The sequence below is a fragment of the Mustelus asterias genome, chromosome 2 (assembly GCF_964213995.1).
Source record: "Mustelus asterias chromosome 2, sMusAst1.hap1.1, whole genome shotgun sequence".
Lineage (NCBI taxonomy): Eukaryota > Metazoa > Chordata > Chondrichthyes > Carcharhiniformes > Triakidae > Mustelus > Mustelus asterias.
Window position 1 is genome coordinate 146,189,244 of NC_135802.1, and position 25,437 is coordinate 146,214,680.

At 45.5% G+C, this 25,437-nt stretch overlaps 1 protein-coding gene across 5 annotated transcripts in view; it reads left to right on the top strand.

Annotated features, from left to right (window-relative positions):
* Positions 1–25,437, top strand: part of LOC144479228 (solute carrier family 12 member 7-like) — a 265,054-nt gene that overhangs the window by 156,653 nt on the left and 82,964 nt on the right. For all 5 annotated transcript variants that reach the window (XM_078197896.1, XM_078197911.1, XM_078197927.1 and 2 more), the window contains exons 2-3: positions 5,165–5,259; positions 12,099–12,230. In XM_078197896.1, the coding sequence (XP_078054022.1) occupies positions 5,165–5,259; positions 12,099–12,230 (227 nt within the window). The remainder of the gene's footprint in view (positions 1–5,164; positions 5,260–12,098; positions 12,231–25,437) is intronic.

Genomic DNA, 25,437 nt, shown 5'->3' on the forward strand with positions numbered 1-25,437 from the left:
CGAGCTCCCTGATTGCCTGTCCAATCAGGGAGTCCTACCTGGGTGGCAGAGTGGTTAGCACTGCTGCCTCACAGCGCCAGGGACCTGGGTTCAATTCTGGCCTCGGGTGACTGTCTGGAGTTTGCACGTTGTCCCCGTGTCTGCGCGGGTTTCCTCCTGCTGCTCCGGTGTCCTCCCACGCTCCAAAGATGTGCGAGTTAGGTAGATTTGCTGAATTGCCCCTTAGTGTCGGGGATCAGCAGGTTTATACGTGGGATTACAGGGATAAGGCCTGGGTGGGATTGTTCTCAGCGCAGGCTCGATGGGCTGAATGGCCGCCTTCTGCACTGCAGGAATTCTATGTATTTTATACATAAATGTTACATATACATGTGTGTGTTAGGACTACTGACACTCTGGATTCTGACTTTGTACCTGAAGCACTCTTAGGAGTGCAATTGAGTTTGTAAATAAAGGAAATCTGGTGAAGGGACACCGGCCTCTGAGGAGTTATTTCAGGGTTGAGGGCGGAAACTTTGTCCTGAGCTAAATTTAACTGTAGCAATCTGCAATGCTGTAAGTAAAATATTTAAGTAAGTTTTTTGTTTTTTCAGTTAAAGAGCTTGTGTTTAACGAGTGATTTTTCAGATCACAAAATATTTCTTTGCCACTTCATTGCTTTTGAAGCGTTGGCACTTGATGTTGGCAGATGTGGCAGCTATTTTGTACACAATTAGGCCTCAAGCAGCATTGAATGTAAGAACATGCATTGACATAATTTCATGAGCTCGGGACATTTCAAAGCACTTCCCTCGCTACAAAGTGCTGTTAAAGTGCAGTTATTTAGGATGCAGTGAAATACAACAGCTAATTTGCTTATGGCAAGATTAGGGTTTCCAACCCTCCAGGACTGACCTGGGGTCTCTAGGAATTGAGAATCAGTCTCCAGGACACTGCTGAGCGCCACATTGGAGAAACAAAATCATATGGGCATTAAAAAAATATAGTTTTCTTTGTCATTTTATTTGAATATTTATCTTTACCAGCTATACAAATATTGAAAAGTGGAGGCGGGGAGCGTGCGGGAAGGCAGTTAGCTTGACAGTTAAGCATCATCTAATTGGGCAATTAATCTTTTTGGTACTTTCAAATTGATGTAGGCAGGTAGTATATCATGAGGGTAGATGTGTTGGCCAACTAATGATAGGAGTGGGAGAGGCAATTCATGTGATGAAACCTCCAGGGATACATTTGATCAGTTAGCAACCTGAGCAAGATCCAAAATAATGACAATGAGATAAAGGACCAACTAAGCTGTTAATGAATAAATGTTGACCAGGATAGGACCTCTACTCCTCTTTAAGTAGTGCTGAGGTATGTAATACATGAGAAGAGAGGGGGGATATCCTGGGCCTCCTTCTCGACCGAGGAGTGTCGAATCTCAGGGCCTTGTAAGGTCCGGGAAAAGAAGGCCACCGGACGGCCCCTCTGGTTAAGGGTGGCAGCGAGGGCAAAGTCAGACGCATCACTTTCCACTTGGAATGGGATGGATTCGTCCACAGCGTGCATCGCGGCCTTCGCGATGTCCGCTTTGATGTCATCGAAGGCCCGACAGGCCTCCTCCGCCAGGGGAAAAGAGGTCGATTTTAGGAGCGGACGGGCTTTATCTGCGTAACGGGGAACCCACTGGGCATAATAGGAGAAGAAGCCCAGGCATCTCCTCAGTGCTTTGAGGGTAGTAGGGAGGGGAAGCTGCATAAGGGGACGCATACGGGCTGGGTCGGGGCCAAGGACACCATTTTCTATCACGTACCCAAGGATGGCGAGGCGGCGTGTCCGGAAAACACACTTCGCCTCATTGTATGTGAGGTTCAGGAGAGTGGCCGTACGAAGGAATTTTTGTAGGTTGGCATCATGGTCCTGCAGGTCATGGCCGCAGATGGTGACGTTATCCAGATACGGGAAAGTGGCCCGTAGTCCGTGCTGGTCCACCATTTGATCCATGGCCCGTTGGAAGACTGAGACCCCATTGGTGACACCAAAGGGGACTCGGAGGAACTGGTAGAGGCGGCCATCCGCCTCAAAGGCAGTGTATGGGCGATCCTCCGAGCGGATAGGGAGCTGGTGGTAAGCCGATTTCAAATCGATCGTTGAGAAAACCCTATAGTGCGCGATGTGGTTGACTATGTCCGCGATACGGGGAAGAGGATATGCATCTAGTTGGGTATACCTGTTTATGGTCTGGCTGTAGTCAATCACCATGCGGTGTTTCTCCCCCGATTTAACTACGACCACTTGCGCCCTCCAGGGGCTGGTGCTGGCCTGGATAATCCCTTCCTGGAGCAAACGTTGTACCTCGGACCGAATGAAGGCCCGGTCATCCGCACTATAGCGCCTACTCTTGGTGGCTATAGGCCTACAATCCGGGGTGAGGTTATCAAATAACGGGGGGGGGGTGATCTTGAGGGTCGAGAGACTGCAGGTGGTGCGCGAGGGGCGCTGCCGTGACGGCGCCTTGCAGACGGAGAGCGGGGGATAAGGGCCATCGTACTGCAGGATGACGCTTCTATGATGGCTGAGGAAATCTAACCCCAGCAGTACAGCTGCGCAGAGTCGCGGCAGCACGAGGAGCCGAAAACGCTCGTAGACTGTGCCCTGTACTGTCAGCGTCACCAAGCAGCACCCGAGGACCTCCACTGAGTGAGAATTCGAGGCCATGGAGATGGTCTGGCTCCAGGGTCGCACGGGAAGGGCATATTGACGCACTGTGCGAGGGTGTATAAAACTTTCCGTGCTCCCACAGTCAAACAGGCAGTTTTCTGCATAACCATTTACCTTGATCTCCATTATGGACTTGGAGAGTTGATGTGGCTGCGACTGGTCCAGGCAAATCGATGCCACTGTTGAATTAAAGAAGAATCCATCTTCGTCGCCGTCTGATGACGTCACGGTTGAAGCTTCCTGCTCAGCTTGCCTTGATGCCAGTCTCAAAGATGGCGACTCCCGCACTTCCGGTGACCGCATCAAAGATGGCGATTCCCGCACTTCCGGTGACCGCATCCAAGATGGCGATTCGCGCGCAGCCGCCGCCTGCATCAAAGATGGCCGCGCCCTCGGAGCACACATGGCTCCACGAGTCTTCAGAAGCGGCTTTGCTCTGCAGACTTTAACAAAGTGGCCTAGCTTACCGCATCCGGAGCAAATCGCGTCCTTTGCCGGGCAGTGACGCCGAGGGTGCTTAGGGAGGCCACAAAAGTAACATTTGGGCCCTGCTGGAGCAGCCGTCGCAGTGGAGCCGTTGGTGGAACGGGATCCAAGGTAAGACCCGAGATTATGGGAGGCTGCTTCTAACGTTTCAGCCATCGTGGCCGTTTTCCGGAGGTCTAGGTCATCTTGTTCCAGCAGACGCTGCTGGATGTATGTAGACTCAATGCCCGCAACGTAGGCGTCGCGGATCAGATCCTCCGTGTTCTGAGCTGCTGAAACAGCCTTACAGTCGCATGCTCGGGCGAGGACTCGCAGGGCACGCAGAAATTGGGCGCACGATTCTCCTGGCTGCTGTTTGCGGGTAGTTAGGAGGTGTCTGGCGTAAACCACGTTAGGGCTCTTTCGGAACTGCCCTTTTAGGAGTTCGATAGCGTCCGCGTAAGTAGCAGCGTCCCGGAAGATTCCATAGACAGTTTCGCTTACCCGGGCGCGGAGCACGTGGAGTTTAGCAGCGTCGGTGTCGATGGCCGTAGCGGTGTCGACGAATGCTTCGAAGCAGTCCAACCAATGATCAAATTTATCAGAGGCTCCAACCTCTTGAGGGTCTAATGCTAACTTGTCGGGTTTTAGAAACTGCTCCATACTAGTAACTGTTGTGAATAAAATTGATGCGCTATCAATAAGGCGAAAGACTACCGATATGCCAATATAAGTGTAGGCTTTTATTCACAACAGAATCAGGAGCAGATCCCAACAATTAACAGACCTGGACTGAACAAGGGGGAGGAGACAGCCACCTTTATACTAGGTGCTGAGGGGAGGAACCAAACTGGAAGGGGATGTGTCCAGGTATGACAAACACACACAACGGTGGTCCATATAGGACAAAGGCACAACTGAGGTCCACCACAATCTCATTAATATTAGTTGGCACCTCCAGTGGAGCACTGAGGAAGGGTTCGCCAAGATGATGTGCTCTTGTTCTGCAGTGGAACTTGAGTCCACAGTAATCTAACTCATGAGGGGGTAAGCTGTTTTGTTTTAATACTCCCAAGCCCTTGGATCCAAACCGGATAGATTGGAATACTACCAGACACTCATTTTTGAATGAATGTTTGAGAATTTATTTGATGTGTAGACATGATGTCTAACTTTTAAATTAAACTTACATGTTTTAACTACTATATTTAGGAATGTGGAACTGCTAATTAAAGATTTCAATGCACTTCTATTAACAAAAAATAACATTCAGCAGAACTCTAACCACAAATCTAGCCCAATCGATGTTGTAGCATAACCTTTCCCAATGGGAATGGGCAGAAGGAAGTAACCATAGTGATAGTAAATTTAAATAATCCTTCTCCAGCAATATTTGGACATTGAGAAAAGCAAGGGAATGAATGAGCTGTAGAACCTGCTTGTATGTTAACACTGGATAATGTGTGTTGTTTGTGTGTTTGCTGATGACTATTGGTGTTAATAACAGATTTGCTCTCCCACTCCAGCTCAATATCAGGTTAAATAAAGCTGCCATCTTTTTACAGGAAGGTCTTGGATGAAGCCTAACCAAACATTACACTACTTACAGTTAAGCCATGTCATGTTTAATGGGCTATAGTAATGTGCTGAGAACGATATGCTAGGGCATTTCAACCAACCTCAACCCTCTGCGACCACTGTGAATTGCTTAATATGCATTTTGAAAGATAACGGTAAAAGTGGAATTGTATTTAAAGAGCTGTACGTTCCTAAGGCAATTTGTTGTGAAAATCATTTGTCATAAACTGTATGCAGCCTGTCAAATATAAATGATCAGTTAAGGAAAGATTTCAAGTAAATTTACTGCGCAATAATTAGCAGTTCATAACAATGATATGCTCGTTCTACTCATCAGCTGAAGCGATGCACCATTAACTGGTGAACAATGTTAAACTCTTAATTGCCTCAAACACTGATGTATTTATTTTATTTGAACCAGGAGATGGAATTCCCAAAGAAAGCAGTCCTTTCATCAACAGTACGGACATTGACAAAGGAATCCTGTATGAAGGGAAAAACTTGGCGCTTTTTGAGGTAAACAGTATATTTTTGTTGCTCAGTGTATTTGACGTAAATAATAACTTTAATGCCATAAAATTCCTAAGGCACCACAAGAGCATAACCAGACAAATGCGTGAAATCCAGCCATGTACTAAAAGCTTAGTCAAATATTTAAGGAGTAGTGTTAAAGCAAGAGAGAGGTGGGGAAGTGAAGGGAGCTAATCTAAGATCTTGGGAACAATAGAGAGCGGTAGGCATGGCCATTAATGGGGCGGGGGCGGGGGGAGGGTCATGAAAATCAGTGATTGTTTCAAATTCACAATTGCCATGTTAGGATTTGAATTCATTCCAGTAACAACTCACCATACCTGGATTATGATCAATATCTCAAGATTGAGGAAGCCTGTTTATTCTGTTCTGGTGCCCTGATGCATTCAGATCTTTGCTTCACAAGCTTGTGCTTTGAAGCTAAATGGATTTTCTTCATCTGCCTGAGTACAGCATTTAAGAACTTAATGTACAGCAAATTGCAGACTGCCCGGGAGGCAATGGCCTAGTGATATTATCACTAAACTCTTATTCCAGAAACTCGGATAATGTTCTGGGGACCCGGCTTCGAATCCCGCCACGGCAGGCTGTGGAGTTTGAATTTAATATCTGGAATTAAGAATCTACTGATGACCATGAAACCATTGTTGGAAAAACCCATCTGGTTCACTCATGTCCTGTAGGGAAGGAAATCTGCCACCCTTACCTGATTTGGCCTACATGTGACTCCAGAGCCACAGCAATGTGGTTGACTCTCAGCTGCCCTCTGAAATGGCCTCGCAAGCCATTTAGTTGTACAAAGGCAACAAGGGATGGGCAACAAATGCTGGCCAGCCACTAACGCCCATGTCCCACAAATGGATGAAAAAGAATCGTCAGTCCTGCAGTAGATTGACAAATTGCTACAATAGGCTAAAGATTGTATGGACTCGGCATGGATGCATTATGAGCTCCCTTATTGAATCATAGCCAATGTTGAGTTGAACCATAGCAAAAGGTCCCACATACATTGACTTTGACCTTGTTCAGTCCATGTGGTAATTGCTCTCCATGTGTCAGCGGAGGCCAATCAAGTGAGTAGGGTTCCTGCATGTGATTAGTATTCATTCTGTTAGATGCATCGCTGTGTATGTTGAAAGGACAAGGGATGCGACTGTTTACTTTCTTTACCTCTCACCTGCAGCAGGATAGCCTGGCAACATGATGTGTAGCTCTAAGTCAATGAGAAAGAGATTTTGTATGTTAAAATGGTTTCTCCTGAGATTCAAGATGACCATTGAAAAGATTTAAAAGGTGTGAATTAACTGAATCAGTCTCGCTGTATTGAACGTTGGAGGCTCTGGTGTAGACTTCTAGGAAAGTAGGACTGAGGAGCAGTGATGCATTTGGCCCTTAGAGCCTGCTCTTCCATTTGATTAGATACAGCACAAATCAGGCCCCTCAGCCCACCATTGAGTACCAACCTATGCTAATCCCATTTAACAGCACTTAGCCCATAGCCTACTATGCTTTGGTGATTTAAGTGCTCATCCATGTGCTTCTTAAATGCTGCAAAAGTCCCTGCCTCCACCTCCCTCGTAAGAAGTTTAACAACACCAGGTTAAAGTCCAACAGGTTTATTTGGTAGCAAAAGCCACACAAGCTTTCGGAGCTCTAAGCCCCTTCTTCAGGTGAAGAAGGGGCTTAGAGCTCCGAAGGCTTGTGTGGCTCTTGCTACCAAATAAACCTGTTGGACTTTAACCTGGTGTTGTTAAACTTCTTACTGTGTTTACCCCAGTCCAATGCCGGCATCTCCACATCACCACCTCCCTCTTGGCAGCCGTTCCATATTTCCACCACCCTCTGGATGAAAAATGCGGTACCACATCAGGTTTCTTCCAGTCATCTGGCTCTTCACTTGTGAGAAGTCCAACAGGTTTATTTGGTAGCAAAAGCCACTAGCTTTTGGAGCGCTGCTCCTTCGTCAGGTAAGTGGGAGTTCTGTTCACAAACAGGGCATATAAAGACACAAACTCAATTTACAAAATAATGGTTGGAATGCTCATCTATCTCCCTCTGACTGTTGGAGGCCCATGTCTTCTCTGCCTGCTGGACTGACCCAGTTTTCCTTCTTTATTTGACTGAACCTCCCTCCCAACTCTACATATGCTCTGTGTCCCATCCCCCTGCCAAATTAGTTTAAAATCTCCCCACCAGGTTGAACAAACCTCCCAGCAAGAATATTGGACCTGTTCCAGTTCAGGTGCAACCCATCCAGCTTGTCCAGATCCCACCTAGGCCAGGAACTGTCCAAATGATCCAAAAATTTAAAGTTGAATAAATTTCAAAAATGTGATTCATTGCACATTACCAGGTCTAAAATAATCCACTCTATGAACTAACTTTCCAGTCTATCTTTGTCAATCTGATTTGCTCAATGTACATGTAAAGTCACTCATGATTATTGCTGTACCTTTTTTACATGCCCCATTAATTTCTTCCTGTGTACTCTGTCCTACAGTGGAACTACTGTTAGGGGGCTTATAAACTCTTCCTGTAAGTGACCTCTCAACTTTCCTATTTCCTCTCTCTGCCCAAACTGTTTCTACGTCGTGCTCTTTCGAGCCAAATGTACTAATGTCATCTTTAATTAATAGAGCTATCCCACCAACTTATCCTACTTTCCTGTCTTTTCAAAATATCCTATCAATATTCAGAGTCCCAGCCTTGGTCACCTTGCAACCACGTATCTGTAATGGTCATATGTTACATTATTTCTGCCTGTGCTAACAATTTATCCATTTTGTTACAAATGCAACATGCATTCAGATACTGAGGGTGGGATTTTATGGCCTCGCTCGTCCCGAAACCATAAAATCCCACCTGAGGTCAATGGACGTTTCAATGTTCCGCCCCTCGCCAGCTCCGATTCCCGTGGCGGGTGGGATGGTAAAGTTTTGGCCAAAGTCTGTCTGTTTACCACTTTTGCACTCTCCGGCTGTATCAGCTGATGCACTCTTAAGTTTGAACTCTTTGTCCCTTTCTGCCATCCAAATCAGTACTCTGCTCTATAACTATATTGTTTCTCTTTAATTCTCACCTCATGTGATCCCTTCCCCCATTATTTCATTTCAAGCCTCCTTTTAAACTACCCTAGCTTGTGAGAATACTAGTCCCCTCCAGGTTCAGTCGAAGACTGAAGGAATGTTACAGCTCCAACTTTCCCCAGTACTGGTGCCAGTGGTCCATTAATCAAAACTTACTTCTCCCCTGGTGGCCTTTGGGCCACGAATCCTTCCCTCTAATCTTATTTACCTGATGTGAATTTTCTTGTGGCTCAGATAATAATCCAGAGATTCATGCCTTTTGAGGTTCTGCTTTTTAAATTATCCCCTAGCTGCTCATAATTTCTACGTAGAACCCCTTTCCTGGTCCTAGCTGTGCTATTCGTACCCCAGATAGACTACGACAGCAGAATCCTTCTCCTCTGCTGCAAGTTCCTTTCCAGACTTGAGCAGGCAACACAACAGACTCTTGCGCTTGGTTGTAGAGTCCTGTATCCATCCCCCTCTACCACAACGTTTCTATTTAGTCCCCTCCACTTGAATGGCTTCCTGTACCATGATGCCATGGCTTGCTTATCCACCTCGCTCATCCATATAATTTTCAAGAACCTCAAACCCGTTGGACCATTTCAAGCGCTGAGGTTCCTCCACCTCCAACTCGTCAATCCCCTTGCCTGCATCACTCATAATCACATCTTCCTGTTCCTGACCTCTGACCAAATCAGGCCCTATTCTAAGGGGTGTGGTTGCCAGTGGATGGAAACATAAGTGCAGGGGTAGGTCATTCAGCCCATCAAACCTGCTCTACCATTCAGTATGGTCATCACTAATCGTTCACTTCAATGTCTTTTTCCATACGCTATCTCCATATCTCTTTCCATCATTGGCATTTGGAAATCAGTCATAGAATCACTACAGTGTAGGAGGAGGCCATTCGGCCCACCAAGCTTGCATCAACAACAATCCCACCCATGCCTTATTCCCGTAACCCCATGTATTTACCCTGCTCGTCCTCCTGATGCTAAGGGCCAATTTACCATCAACCTAATCCGCACATCTTTGGACTAGGTAGGCTTTAAACATACACAATGAGTGAACTTCCACAGCTTTCTGGGGTAGCGAATTCCAAAAGATTCACAACCCCCTGGGTAAAAAAATTCTCCTCACCTTGAATTGGCTTCCCCCTAATTTGGAAATTGTGTCCCCTGGTTCTAAACTCCCTGACCAGGGAAAACCCTGTCTATCTATCAAGTATTTTGTGGGTTTCAATGAGATCGCCACTCATTCTTCGAAACTCTGAAGAATACAGGCTCAGTTTGCCCTGTCATCATCGGCCATTTCAGGAACAAGTCTGGTGAGCCTTTGTTGCTCACTTATGACAATAATATCCTTCCTAATGTAAGGGGATCAAAACTGCACACCGTACTCGAGGGGCAATCTAAGCCAAGTTCTATACAATTGAAGCAAGACTTCACTATTCCTGTATTCCAACCCACTTGTGATAAAGGCCAACATTCGATTAGCATTCCTAATTGCCTGCTGAGCCTGCATATTAGCTTTCAGTGGTTTAATGATGAGGGCACCCAAGTCCTTTTGCATATTTAAATTTTCTAATCTCTCTCATATTTAAGAAATGGTCTGTGCATCTGTTCCTTCCACCAAAGTGGATAACCTGACATTTTTCCACCTTGTATTCCATTTGTCATGTTCTTGCACACTCCTTAAATCTGTCCAAATCCTCTTGAAGCCACTTTGCATCTTCCTCACATACACACGTTTCCGCCTAGCTTTGTGTCATCCGTAAACTTGGCAATAGTACATTTGGTCCATGTATCACAATCATTGGTATATTTTGAACAGCTGGAGCCCAACTACTATTCCCTGCAGTGTCCCACTAGCTATACAATGCAAGAATGACCCATTACATTACATTTGTATTCCATTCTTCCTTCCTTAATCAGTTTCTTGGTCCTCCTTTGCTGTATAGTAAAAGTCCCATCATTCACAGGGCTTACATTCCCAAGAAATCTCTCAAACATTGGGACGGGGAACATGTCTTTGAATAGGACTTGATTAGATAGGTTCCAGCCAGGTGCAGATAGCTTTGGTTTGGGCACTATCGTGGTGCAGTACTGTATACAGCTGATGGGGGAGCCTCTGAGCATACCTTGGAGAAGAGTCTGCAGCCAATTCAATTCAATGTCCCATCCATGCACACCATGTTCCTGACATGCCCACCTGGATGTTTAAGGTCTGTGCCAACTCCTGGTAGGCAGGGGTTCATCTTCCAATTAAGAATGGCAGTAAAGCTTCCAAGAGCTGGGAGGCCAAATGGAGGCCCTGACATAGTGACAACCCCTTGGATCAAGATGGGAACGGTGGATTTGTGATGGAGAGAGAGAGGGTACCTTAACATGAAGAACCCATGAATAACTGGCCATTACTCATGCAATGTGTGGTACCAAGCAAAGGTAAAAGAAACACAATCCAGGAAGGCATGGGACTGTATTCTAAAATCCTCCCAATCCTCCGGCTTACTACTGTTTCTGGCAACTTTGCAAGCCTTTTCTTTTAATGTTATGCAATCCTTAATTTCATATTGTAGCCATGGTTGACTGATTTTTTTTTTGGGTCTTTGTGCCTTAAAGGAATGTATAATTTTTTTTTAATTCATTCGTGGGACAAGGGCATTGCTGACTGGGCCAACATTTATTGCCCATCCCTTGTTGCCCTTGTTCAGAGGGCAGTTAAGAGTCAACTATGTTGCTGTGGCCCTAGTGTTACATATAGGCCAGGCTGGGTAAGGATAGCAAATTTCCTTCTTCGTGAACCAGATGGGTTTTTCCAACAATCGACAATAGTTTCATGCGTCGTCAGTCGATTCTTAACTCCAGATTCGTTTTTAAATAAATTCAAGTTCCACCATCTGCCGCGGCGGGATTCAAACCCAGGTCCCCAGAACAATAGTCGAGTTTCTGGATTAATAGTCTAGCAATAATACCACTAGGCCATTGCCTCCCCTATAATTGATGTAAAATATGTAATAATTCCTTAAAGATTATCCATTGCATGTGCATGATAACTTTGCTGATTGGATAGTCCTCAATTTGGGTTTAGTGCCATTATTTCTAACTACATGTAAACTCAGAAGGAGCATTATGACCTCATTAACTTAGCAATAGGAAATGATGTTTGTTGATTAGCAGCCATTTGTACGATTCCAAACAAGTCGAATATTCCTGGTTCTCCATGTGTTGAACTTGTGTTTCATGCATTGTCTGCTTGTTACTTCTCTCTTCCCTCCTCTTGCTGTCAGCTCACTCTGGCCAAGAGAGTGCATGAACCAACCGACATCTACTGTTTTACCAATCTGCGGGACGCACACAGGGATTTGACGTGGGAATAGAGGAGTCCATGGGCTCCTCTTTCAACAACAGAAATGGGGAGGATGAGGCCATGGTGGGATAAACTGGGATGAGAATTTAAAAATCAAGAGGTTGCTTGACCAGAGGCTACTGTAGATCACTGAACACAAGTGTGATTGGGAACAGGACCTAGTGTGAATTTAGACAGAGTTCTGGATGACTTTTGCATTTATAGAGGGTAGAACGTGGGAGACCAAGCAAGAGTATGTTGGGATAACGGACTATTTCCTGCATTATTGACATCCTCTTGGATTGTGTATCGCTGAATCTTGTCCTTTTGGGGGAAGAAATATAATGCATTATTTGTTGAAGAAGTGAAAATATATAACATTCTGGTGTTGATCTTCCTCAATAGGAGGAAATGGACAGGAACCCAATGGTCTCCTCCCTGCTTAACAGACTGGCGAACTACACCAACCTGACCCAGGGCGTTCGAGAACACGAGGAGGCAGAAAACAATGAGGAACCGAGAAAGAAAGAAATTAAGGTAAATGTGCTTGGCCTGCGTGAGGAATTATATGATTTGGGTGTTAGCGGCGAACTACTTCTGTCTGGCAGGTTGCCCAGTAATGATTCCAATCCGAATAAACGGAAGAGCAAACTCCTAATGTGAAAATGATCCATCTTATGCTTGTGCTTTCTCGGACGCCAAGAATATGTTTACAATTTTAAAACCTCGCAGCGACGGTGGGAAGCTGAATTCGATAACTAATTGGGAGCGCTAATGAGGCTGCAGTTTCCCCTAGAGGACTGGCGATGCACCATGAGCACAAAAGCAAAGCTGGAAGGGCTAATTGTTGTCATCTGAACCTGTGGGATAAAATATACTTCTGTCTCTGTCGTGAACATTTTATTAAATAAAAATTGAGGGGTAGAGTTGCATGTTTGATGCTAGGTGTCCTAGAATAAGAAGATGATTGTGTTTTTTTTTCTGTACTGAGGGGAGACTAATGCCACAGAGAGAATCGGGCGTTGTCTGGTCAGTAATTGGTGTCTTGGTAATTGGTAGGATCGTAGGGTTATGAGTAGCCTCTTGAACTTATTCTGCCACTCGGGGATCATAGCTGAGCAGCAACCTAACTCCATATACTTGTCTTTTTCCCAAATTCCTTGATCTCTTCGGCTAGGACAAATTTGTCAGTCGAATTTTAAATTAACAATTGGCCCAGCATCAATTGTCATTTGCAGATGGACTCCAAGCTTTTACCACCCTTTAAATCAAAACGAATTTCCTAATTTCACTCCTAAAATGTTGAGTTCTAGTGTAGATGAAGGCACTTAAGTCAACCAGGTATACAGGGCCACCCCATTTTTCCAGCCCCAAAAGTCATGCCTTTGTGTATCCTTGGCAATTGCGTCAAATCTCTTTTCAGCCACGGACTTGCTACCTTTGCATAAGTTGTCAATCTTTCCATACACAGCCCAGATTCCCATGATACTATTATGAGTGAGTTTAGTTTTTTCAGTGACCTCTTTCTTTTGTCAATGCTCAGTGTTTGTTTCCACAAGATAAAGAGGTGTCAAGTGCTGATACCTTAAAGGTTGACTTTTCTATTGAGTTATAGCAACAGCTATAACCCCATAAAATGAAGGTTTTTAAAAAAAATTGGGTGAGATTTTATGGCTTCGCTCGGGTGAGATCGTAATATCCCGCCCGAGGTCGAGGGAGATTTCCATTCTGTGAACCTCGCCTGCCCTGGAATCAGGCGGGTGAGGTAGTCGAGTTTTGGCCATTATTTTTAAGAAAATTGTAGTTTTTGAGTAGTCTGATACATGGTATTATTACAGCTGTTGGTTCTGTGCAGTGAATTATAGAATCACTGCTATGCAAAAGAAGACCATTCGACCCATGGAGTCTGCACTGACTCTTTGACAGAGCATCTTTCCCAGGCACACCCCCTGCCCTATCCCTGTAACCCCATGCATTTACCCTGCTAATCTCCCTAACTTACACATCTTGGGATCCTAAGGAGTAACTTAGCATGGCCAATCCACATAACCTGCACATTTTTGGGCTACGTACAGTGTATATCAAGTAAAGGGCATGGGCATGCAATGAGTAGGCATGGATGGTATGTGGGACCACATGGGATGGGTGGGGAATGTGAGCTGGCATAGAAGGGGCATGGGGAGTGGGAGGGATGGGGAAGGAGTGAGGGCTAGAGGGCCCAAGATAAAAGCAAACCATTAGGAATAAGCCCCCAGAGAATCAAGATGAGCCATTTTAACCAGCCCATCCTGGTAATCAGTCACCCTTGTGGACATGATACTCCATCCAAAGTGATCAGTGTTTTATAAAGGTTTAGCATAACATCCTTTCGTATTTTTTTCTTCTAATAAAGCCAAGAGGCATAAATTGTTTTACAGACCTCTCAATGTGTCTGGCCACCTCCAAAGATATGTGTATGTACCCCAGGTATCTATTTCTGCACTCCTTTGAGAATTCTATCACTTGGTTTAAATTGGCTCTCATTCTTACCAAAATGCATCACTTTGGACTTGTGTTAAATTTCATGTTGTCTGCATATTTTGCCAATCTCCCCATATCCTCCAAAAAATCTTTTACTATCTTCCCCATTGATTACTCTGTTTTTGATTTTCATGTCATTTGCAATAAATGAAATAATGACCTCTGTTTCCAAATGTGTCAAAAAGTGCAGTGGTCCTAATACTATTAGAACATAGAATAGTACAGGAACAGGCCCTTTGGCCTATGGAGGGGAAGATGGATCCAATTTAAACAAAGTGACATTCTCAAAGTTGTGCCGAACATGATGCCAAATTGAACTAATCCCTTCTGCCTTCTCTTGCATATTCACATGCTTATCTAAAAGTCCCTTAAACGTCCCCATCATATCATTCGTGGGACATGGGCGTTGCTGGCTGGCCAGCATTTATTGCCCATCCCCAGTTGCCTGAGGGCAGAAGAGAGTCCACGACATTGCAGTGGCTCTGGAGTCACACATACGCCAGACCTGGTAAGGGTGGCAGATTTCCTTCCCTAAAGGACATCAGTGAACCAGGTGGGTTTTTCTGACAATTGACGATGGTTTCATGGTCATCAGTAGATTCTTAATTCTTTTTATTGAATTCAAATTCCACCATCTGCCATGGCAGGATTCGAACCTGGGTCCCCAGAACATTAGCTGAGTTTCTAAAAATCTAGCAATAATACCACTAGAGGCATCACCTCCCACTTTTGACCATCTCTGGTTACAACCACGATTACCCAGCCACAATCCACTTCACTTCTTCCTTCACCTGACTACCATCCCCTGCCCCCACTGTGTCCACAACCCACCTTGGCCTGAAAAGCATCACCTGAGCATGACTGAAAATGCTATTCCCAGTGGCGCTTGGCTGTTTGCGATGAGCTCTTCGTGCTTTGCAGCATGTTTCAAAATCAATTATAATCTGCATTTCAATCTCATTTGCCAGTGAGAGGATAATTGCATCCCGTTCGCCCTCGTTCAAAACTGCAGCTCTTGAGCCTCAACGGATTTATAACCTGTTGGCTATTGAAGCGGTTAAATCTGATTAAAGCAGGAAGTCAATGCTGAATTTAATCAGGGCTCTCTTGGCTGTGGACCCAGCGGTGTGAATTATGTGACGGCATTGAGGTTGTTAAAGCTAAATTCTGTGGTTAGAAAGAACTGGAGCTCTTGTTTAAAGTTAAAGTTTATTTATTAGTCACAAGTAGGCTTACATTCACACTGCAGTGAAGTTACTGTGGAAATCCCCTAGTCGTCACACTCCGGCGCCTGTTCAGACACACTGAGGAAGAATTTAACATGGCCAATGCACATAACCTGCACGTTTTTGGACTGTGGGAGGAAACCGGAGCGCTCGGAGGAAACCCACGCAGACACGGGGTGACTCCACACAGACAGTGACCCAAGCCGGGTATCGAACCCAGGTCCCTGGCGCGCTGTGAGGCAGCAGTGCTAACCACTGCCCTGGCGCTGTGATGCAGCAGTGCTAACCACTGCCCTGGCGCTGTGAGGCAGCAGTGCTAACCACTGCCCTGGCGCTGTGAGGCAGCAGTGCTAACCACTGCCCTGGCGCTGTGAGGCAGCAGTGCTAACCACTGCCCTGGCGCTGTGAGGCAGCAGTGCTAACCACTGCCCTGGCGCTGTGAGGCAGCAGTGCTAACCACTGCCCTGGCGCTGTGAGGCAGCAGTGCTAACCACTGCCCTGGCGCTGTGAGGCAGCAGTGCTAACCACTGCCCTGGCGCTGTGAGGCAGCAGTGCTAACCACTGCCCTGGCGCTGTGAGGCAGCAGTGCTAACCACTGCCCTGGCGCTGTGAGGCAGCAGTGCTAACCACTGCCCTGGCGCTGTGAGGCAGCAGTGCTAACCACTGCCCTGGCGCTGTGAGGCAGCAGTGCTAACCACTGCCCTGGCGCTGTGAGGCAGCAGTGCTAACCACTGCCCTGGCGCTGTGAGGCAGCAGTGCTAACCACTGCCCTGGCGCTGTGAGGCAGCAGTGCTAACCACTGCCCTGGCGCTGTGAGGCAGCAGTGCTAACCACTGCCCTGGCGCTGTGAGGCAGCAGTGCTAACCACTGCCCTGGCGCTGTGAGGCAGCAGTGCTAACCACTGCCCTGGCGCTGTGAGGCAGCAGTGCTAACCACTGCCCTGGCGCTGTGAGGCAGCAGTGCTAACCACTGCCCTGGCGCTGTGAGGCAGCAGTGCTAACCACTGCCCTGGCGCTGTGAGGCAGCAGTGCTAACCACTGCCCTGGCGCTGTGAGGCAGCAGTGCTAACCACTGCCCTGGCGCTGTGAGGCAGCAGTGCTAACCACTGCCCTGGCGCTGTGAGGCAGCAGTGCTAACCACTGCCCTGGCGCTGTGAGGCAGCAGTGCTAACCACTGCCCTGGCGCTGTGAGGCAGCAGTGCTAACCACTGCCCTGGCGCTGTGAGGCAGCAGTGCTAACCACTGCCCTGGCGCTGTGAGGCAGCAGTGCTAACCACTGCCCTGGCGCTGTGAGGCAGCAGTGCTAACCACTGCCCTGGCGCTGTGAGGCAGCAGTGCTAACCACTGCCCTGGCGCTGTGAGGCAGCAGTGCTAACCACTGCCCTGGCGCTGTGAGGCAGCAGTGCTAACCACTGCCCTGGCGCTGAGAGGCAGCAGTGCTAACCACTGCCCTGGCGCTGAGAGGCAGCAGTGCTAACCACTGCCCTGGCGCTGTGAGGCAGCAGTGCTAACCACTGTGCCACCGTGCCGCCCCACATCATGGTATGCTGCTGGGTATAGACTGTTCATAATGGCCATGTGTTAGAAGGATAAGTGAGTAGTTTAAGCTCAGCTACCCCCTTTCAAAGACTGCTGCACCACTTGGTGCCATGTACATGTAGCAGGAAAATGTTCTTCTCCCTGAGGGTTGTTCCCTGTTTGTGAAATGAAACTGCAAATCGATTGCTGTACGCGATCAAGCCCTCTAATAGACTGAACATTTCTGCCCGGCCGACATCTTTCTCAGTTTTGCTAACAGCGTGGAAACAATGTGAAATATGTCTCCAGCCTAAGTGCCTTGTCCAGTAAGAGTATTTCTGTAGACGTGACACATTGTGTGGGCACATTTGGAGAACAACACATTCTCTAAGCTCAATGGATAAAAATATCTGTGTCGGGTGCATCCATAACAAAACACTTCTGTTCCACTGCAACCAAGAAATTTGTTCAGCTCCATAAATAGACTGAGCTGCACGATGATAGAGCTATCAAAAATAATGTCCTAAATTAGAAGTGTACTCTTTGACATCTTTTATCCCTGTATCATAGCTATTACCTCTGCTGTGCAGGAAGAAAGCGTTATATTTATTTGACAGTTTTCATGTCCTCAGGACATCGTAAAGTGCTCTCGAAGTACAGCCACAGCTCTAATGCATTGAAACCCAGCAGTCAGTATGTACACAGCAAGGCTCCACAAACAGCAATGAGAAAGATAACCAGATGATTTATTTTAGTGGTTTAGACTGAGGAACATAAATTGGCCTTTTGAAAAGTGCAGTGGGGTCTTTTACATTCGCCCAAGAAGGTGGAGCAAGGTTTAAGTTTTTAACATGACATCCAAACGAGGGGCACCTCTGACAGTGCAGCACTCCCTCTGTACTGCGCTGCTGTGTCAGTCGAGCTTATGTACTCAAGGCCCCTGTGGGGCTTAAACAGACAGCTTTCAGACACAAGAGGCTTTTGTGCTATGATGAATGCTGTCCAGTGTTATCTGATAAAATCTTATGATTTATATCTATTTAATTATTGTCCTGGATAGATGAAAAATAGCACCAAGCATGAATCGGTTCATAGTGTGGAGGAGTTGTGCAGAGTCTCTGTTTCCAGCAACAGAGCAGAATTGAGATAAATGAAGATTAAGACATTCATCCTGAGATCTTCGCCGTTGAAAGTAGCCATTCCATTTACACCATATTAAAATGAGTGTTGGCTGCTTCAGTTCATAAGGAAAGATTTGCAGTAAGAAGATTTAAACAGAACACCATGTGTATGTTCATGTTCCTGGTTTAAGTGCAGGGGCTGTTGGTTGGTATACATGCAGGCCTCGCCAGTGACAACGACATTGCACAAATCAATAAACATATCTCACAACCAGACAGCCTACACTTGGCTGACAAAATCGGGGCTTTCTGGTTGACCCCAGTATAAGTGCTGATTAGGATCCGACCCGGTTACAACTACTTTTTCCTTCTGGGACATCAGGGGTATTTCTCTGCCCCCCCCCCGCCTCCACTTCAGTCCCTCCCGCATGGCCCCCAGAATATCACCGCTACCATTCCCTCCCTAGGCTGCCTGATCCCACCTTACTTCAGGAAAGACCTGACTTAACTGGCTCCGGTGTCCATCTTCTGACCTTCCTGTGCCCCTATTGCAGTCCTGGCAGCGGCCACTATGGAGCCCTGGCACTGCCAGGAGTGCGAGAGTTGCTAGCGCAAAGCAGTGTGCCCTGCCACCGCCCCTGTAAAATCCACCCCAACGGCCCAAGTTCAGTGCAAGCAGTGTTCAGTACAACACTAGTTTGCTGTTATCTAGTATATTGGGCCAGTTACCATCATAAAACTTCGCTGCTCCAAGTGTTTTGAATGACTGATAAATTTGAGTGCACAGCAGGCTGCTGTTCAATCAGTTGTCTTGTGATGCATTCCAGAATCTGATGCGCAAATGCAGCTCCTTTAATTTAAAAATAGGTGTCACGTTCTTTGGCACTTCAGACTATGGACTTGATCTGCAATTGACTGCATAAGGTCTGACATCTCTTGCAAAGTTTTTAATGCCCTTGTTTTCTACTGGCAATACCTATATCTGTTGTAGCATAATATTAGTCAAATAGGATCACAGGAAGTGTCCAGGATGATGCAGAGTCATTTGACTTTGTGAAATTTGTTCCGTGTGAATGCTAATTTTCCCATCCTAGTTTTGAACATCTTTAAAGCCTGCAACACGCTACTCTGATGCAGAACATAAAAAATTTACCAAATCTATCTTCGAAATCCTTCTGATGCCTGATCTAATTTTTTTCCCCACAAGCTTTACTTGTGCAAGTTCTCCTGTTAAAGTAACGCCCAGGATTTATTCCATCAACCGCTACAGCAATTTGCACGCATTAGGAATCTATAGAATCCCTCTACTCCAGAAAGAGGCCATTTGGCCCAGTGAGTCTATGCAGACAACAGTCCCATCCAGGCCCTATCGCCGTAACCCCACATATTTACCCTGAAAATCTCCCTGTCACTAAGGGGCAATTTAGCATGACCAATCAAACCTAACCTGCACACCAGTGGGAGGAAACTGGAGCACCCAGCGGAAGCCTACGCAGACACAGGGCGAACGTGCAAGCTCCACACAGACAGTGATTGAACCCGGGAATCGAACCCGGGTCCCTGGTGTTGTGAGGCAGCAGTGCTAACTGCTGTGCCACCGTGCCGTGTGTAAATGTCTTGATGCTTTACCTATGGGTGTGAAGACTGATTTTGTTGGAAAGGTAGTTAAAGATGTAGTAAGAAATAGTGAGGTTTAAAGGAGAAAATTTTCATGTTGGCAGAGGAGACCTGAGGCTGTCGGTGGTGGGGTGAAGAGCCCAGAAAGACAGACCAGAAGAGCGGGTGGCACGGTAGCACAGTGGTTAGCACTGCTGCTTCACAGCTCCAGGGACCTGGGTTCAATTCCCAGCTTGGGTCACTGTCTGTGTGGAGTTTGCACATTCTCCTCATGTCTGCGTGGGTTTCCTCCAGGTGCTCCGGTTTCCTCCCACAGTCCAAAGATGTGTGGGTTAGGTTGATTGGCCATGCTAAAATTGCCCCTTAGTGTCCTGAGATGCGTAGGTTAGAGGGATTAGTGGGTAAAATATGTGGGGGTAGGGCCTAGGTGGGATTGTGGTCGGTGCAGACTCGATGGGCCGAATGGCCTCTTTCTGTACTGTACGGTTTCTTTCTATAGCAACAACCCCGATTTTAACCTAACATCTCCAGTGAACATGAAATATATTTGTGTTGACTTCAGTAGAGCTGAAAATTGCGTGGGGTGTAATGCAACCAGTGCCCATGTACCCCATTCTCATCAGGCAAATGGGCGGCACAGTGGTTAGTACTGCTGCCTCACAGCACAAGGGACCCGGGTTTGATTCCCGGCTTGGGTCATTTTCTTTGGAGTCTGCACATTCTCCCCATGTCTGCGTGGGGTCACTCCAGTTTCTTCCAACAGTCCGAAAGGCGTGCTGTTTAGGTGCATTGGCCAAGTTAAATTCTCCCTCAGTGTACCTAAACAGGCGCCGGAGTGTGGCAACTAGGGGATTTTCACAGTAACTTCATTGCAGTGTTAATGTAAGCCTAGTTGTGACATTAATAAATATACTTAAAACTAGAATTGGGACTGGAGGGTTTGGGAGGAAGTAAAAAGCTGGAGGCACTTGTAACAATTGCTTGTAGGGCAGTTGTTAGAGAGAGCAATTAGATGGGGAGAATGTGTTATTTCGGAGGGAACGGGGATGGTGTGTGAGAAAAAATGACTCATTGAACATACCAGTATAAGAGACTTGAGTGGTCAAGAGGGAATATTTTTTCTATATTCTTTCATGGGATATGGGTGTTGCTGGTTGGGTCTGCATTTATTGCTTACTGCTAATTGCCCATGAGTGGGCTTTTATGAATCTAGGGAATGGGTGGGGCAAATGCAAAGTATTGCACATTGGACAATATATGTATGATTCAAGCACAAAATAAATAAAATTAGCACAGTGAACACAGTCAACAGTGAGTACACATGGAATTCATATTCTCCATGACTAATCAGGGAGATGATGGAGGCTGCCACAGAGTGGTGGGAGGGGAGACAATATGGGGAGGAAGCTGAAACTGGTTATATTCCTGACTACAATGGGTGGGAGACTGGAGGTGAGAAGCTTAGGAGGAATGGATGATTCTGAACAAGATGGAAGGAAAGAAAATGATCCGTCCAAAATCCCAATCTGAGGTTCAGGGAGCAGCAGATAAACAAAGTCCAATTGTCGACAGAGGAAGGGAGAGTTTGGAGCAGATACTGATTAACTGAGGAGTTCAAGTTAGAGTCAGTTGGAGAGTCGAGAGGTAGATCTGGGGCCAACAAGAGTTATAGAAAGTATCAGCTGAAGCTTCTCCAGAAATCTATTTATAGATTTTACATTGGTGCCCTTGTTTTCTAATTCTATTTTGCTTACATGGGTACATTTTGTCCAGAGTGCAACACTTTCCACTTGTCAATAGTTAAAGTTTAATTTGTCATCTACCTTTCCATTTGTGTGAAGGACACAAACCCCTCTGCAAATCCTTAGCTGGACCCTCAGTGGTTATGGCATTGCTGTTTTAGAATGTATTGACACTTTTCAATCTAGGTTATTTTAAACAAACGAGAAACAGTGATCAAAGCACAATCCCTGGGACCTGAACTTGACATCTTTACCACCCTTTGTTTTTGTCCTCTTTCCTCATTCCGTCATATCATCCAAAATTTAGTTGATCCAAAAACATTGTTGTCTGATTTAACCAACATTTTAAATCCAATCTTATCCTCTTCCCTAGATTCATGTTTTGTACAACCTCCTGAATGTTCTGATGAACTGTCATAGTTGTCCCTATAAGAAATGCTCTTGGGATAGGCTTAAATGTGTCCTCAAAATGGAGGGATTAGAAAGCGAGTAAAAGCTAACTAAACTGTGAAGGTATGCACAAGCTAAGAGTTCCTTATGGGGTTAGAAAATAAAACCACTGAGACTACATGTTCGTTGAGTCATTAAGGCAATGCCAAGATGCTTCATCTCGACATATTTTGACATTAAAATCTTTAGTCCTTTTAGTGTGGTTCTGGTTCCTTTGAAATTTTTTCTACTCAATGGCATCTAGTATTTGTGGATGGCATCTCTGTAATGCATCTCCAACGGAGAGAGAGGGAAAAAAGAGTTGCAATGTTAAAATTATACAACAATACTAGTATGCCTACTTGGAATCTCTGGGAGTAAGAGAGATGAGATTGAAAGCAGCTAGTTAAAATACATTTGATTTTGAGTTGATTTATTATTGTCACATGTATTAACGTACAGTGAAAAGTATTGTTTCTTGTGCGCTATACAGACAAAACGTACCATTCATAGAGAAGGAAACGAGAGAGTGCAGAATGTAGTGTTACAGTCATAGCTAGGGTGCAGAGAAGGATCAACTTAATGCGAGATAGGTCCATTCAAAAGTCTGACAACAGCAGGGAAGAAGCTGTTCTTGAGTCAGCGATCAGCATTGATAGACTGGAGATACTAGGCTGTCCGCCTCTGGGGTGGATTTACTAAGATTGATTACTCTGAAGTTTTGGAAGATTATTAGTCTCCTGTGAGGGGAAGGGAAGCATCTATACCAGCTCATAAGTTTGAGGTTGTGCTAATCTGAAAACATTGGTAATTATAGCATAAGGTTTTATCCATTCAATATTCTGACTATCTAATGGTATTGACTTGTCAGTTATCACCTGAAGTCTAACCTAAATTAATCTCACCAATTTATGTCAAATCACAGCCACAGATTTCAATCACTTGCCAGCAAATAACTGATGCTGAACTGCTATGGTATGACTGAATTATCTTTGTATCCTTCAGTTTATTTAATCAATTAAGCCTATATACTATTTATTTCTGTTGCCCATGTTTAGGTGTTGCTAACTAAAATCCAATTCTATGGTTAATAAACAATTCTTAGTTCTTGCCTTTGACATTTTCTTTGGTTTGAATGGTCAGCTGTTGGAATGTGCCTTGAATAAATTCAATAACCCAGCCTCCACTGTTCTCTGGGGAAGAGAATTCCACATATTATGACTAACCAGACGTGGCTCAAATGGTAGGATTCTGACCTCTTGTCAGTAGGATGTGGATTGAAGCCTCATGATTCTTCAGACCTGAGCATGTGATTTAAAGGAAATAGATATGATGTGTGGAAAAGCCAAATCCAAGCCCTAACCACTTATTATGTGTACTGCCTGATAAAGTGGTGATATGAATTCAGTGATGGGTTTCAAAAGGGAATTGAATAAATAATTGAAGGCGGGGGCGGGTTAAGAGAGATGAAGAAAGAGTCAGGGAGGAGGTTTAACCCCATCATTTTGAAGAGGTGACAAGAGTGCGTGGACGCTGTGTATATGGATTTCCGGAAGGCATCTGATGATGCACCTCAAGGGACTGTCAGCTAAAGTTGAGGCTCAAGAATCTATGCTGGGGCCTCAATTATTCACTATTTATTAATGACCGAGACGATGCACGAGAGATCCACATATCCAAGTTTGCTGATGACACAAATATATGTTGCATCGTAAGCAATGTGGATGGATGCATAAAATTGCAAAGTCCTAAAGTAAAGTTTATTTATTAGTCACAAGTAGTCTTACATTAACATTGCAATGAAGTCACTGTAAAAATCCCCGAGTCGCCACACTCTTGCGCCTGTTCGGGTACACCTGAGGGAGAATTTAGCACGGTCAATGCACCTAACAAGCATGTCCTATTGTTAGAATCATAGAATCCCTACAGTGCAGAAGGAGGCCATTTGGCCCATCGAGCCTGCACCGGCCACAATCCCACCCAGGACTATTTCCCGTAACCCCACATATTTATCCTACTAATCCCCCTGACACCATGATCAATTTATCATGGCCAATCAACCTAATCCACACATCTTTGGACTGTGGGAAGAAACTGGAGCACCCGAGGAAACCCACGCAGACACAGGGAGAATGTGCAAACTCCACACAGACAGTGACCCGAGGCCGGAATTGAACCCGGGTCCCTGGCGCTGTGAGGCAGCAGTGCTAACCACTGTGCCGCCCAAATAAAATAAGAGATAAAATGTATAAAATAATGAATAAATAAAATGGATAAAAATAATTGGGTAAGACTGTGGCAAATGGATTTCAATGTAGGCAAATGTGAGATCAAGGGTGGCAGTGAGTATTTCCTAAATGGTGGAAAGCTGGAATCAGTGGAACTCCAAAGAGACTTTGTTTATGTGCATATATCATTTAGATTGTCATGAACAGGTACAGGAAATTATCAAAAAGGTTAATGGCATGCTGGTCTTTATGTATAGAACTAGAATACAGGGTGGTAGAAGTTAGGCGACAGCTATGCAAAGTTCTGGGTGGATCTAGAGTTATTTTTATTTATTTACGAGATGTGGGGTATTGCTGGCTAGGCCAGCACTTATTGCCCGCTCCTAAAGTGACAAGGGCAGTTCTGTGCACCACATCTTGGGAAGGATATGTTGGCCTTGGAGGGAGCGCAACATAGATTTACCAGAATGAAGCCTCATCTTCGAAGGTTAAGTTGCAAGGAGAGATTACACCAACCAGCTTTAGAGGTTTTCGGTGCAGTTTGATCAAAGCTATTCTGGGAAGCTCTGAGACAATTTCTGCTGGCAGTGGGAGTCTAGGACTGGGAGCTTGGTCCCAAAAATTAGAGCTGGAGCTTTCAGGGATGAAGTTGGGAAATAATTCCACAGGGTGCGAGAAGTTTGGAATTCTCCTCCAAAAATAGCAATTGATGCTAGGCCATTGGTTAATTTTAAGTTTTACAGAATTTTATAAAGGTGCGTGCGTGTACATATACAGTCTTGCATTACCACAGAACATCCCGAAGCACTGTAACCAATGAAGTACTTTAGAAATGCAGTGTTTGTTGTAATGGAAACTATGCAGTAGCCACTTTGAGTACAGCAAATTCCCACAAACAGCGGTGTGATGATGAGCAGATGATCTGTCTTGTGAATTTGATTGAGGGGTAAATAGTGGGCAGAAGACTTAGGATAATATCCCTGCATTTTATTTCTACAAAATAGCGGCATGGGATCTTTCACATCCTCTGGCGAGGAATGTAGAGAAGGCAGCAACGCGGCCCATCTGACAGTGCAGCACACCCTGAGTACTGCACTGGAGTGTCAGCCTGCACCTTTTATGTTCAAATACTGCAACTGGACCTGAGTCCACAAGCTTTTGATTCAGAGGTGAGAGTATTACTAACTGAGCCATGGTTGACACTGTACCGAAAATATTAAAAGGATATTGGACAAAAGTAGGAATATGGAGTGAGGCCACAGTTCAGTTATGGTCTCGTTTGAATTGTCCAACGGGCCCGAGGGAATAGATGGTCTATTTCTGTTTCCGTGATCACTCTTTGCA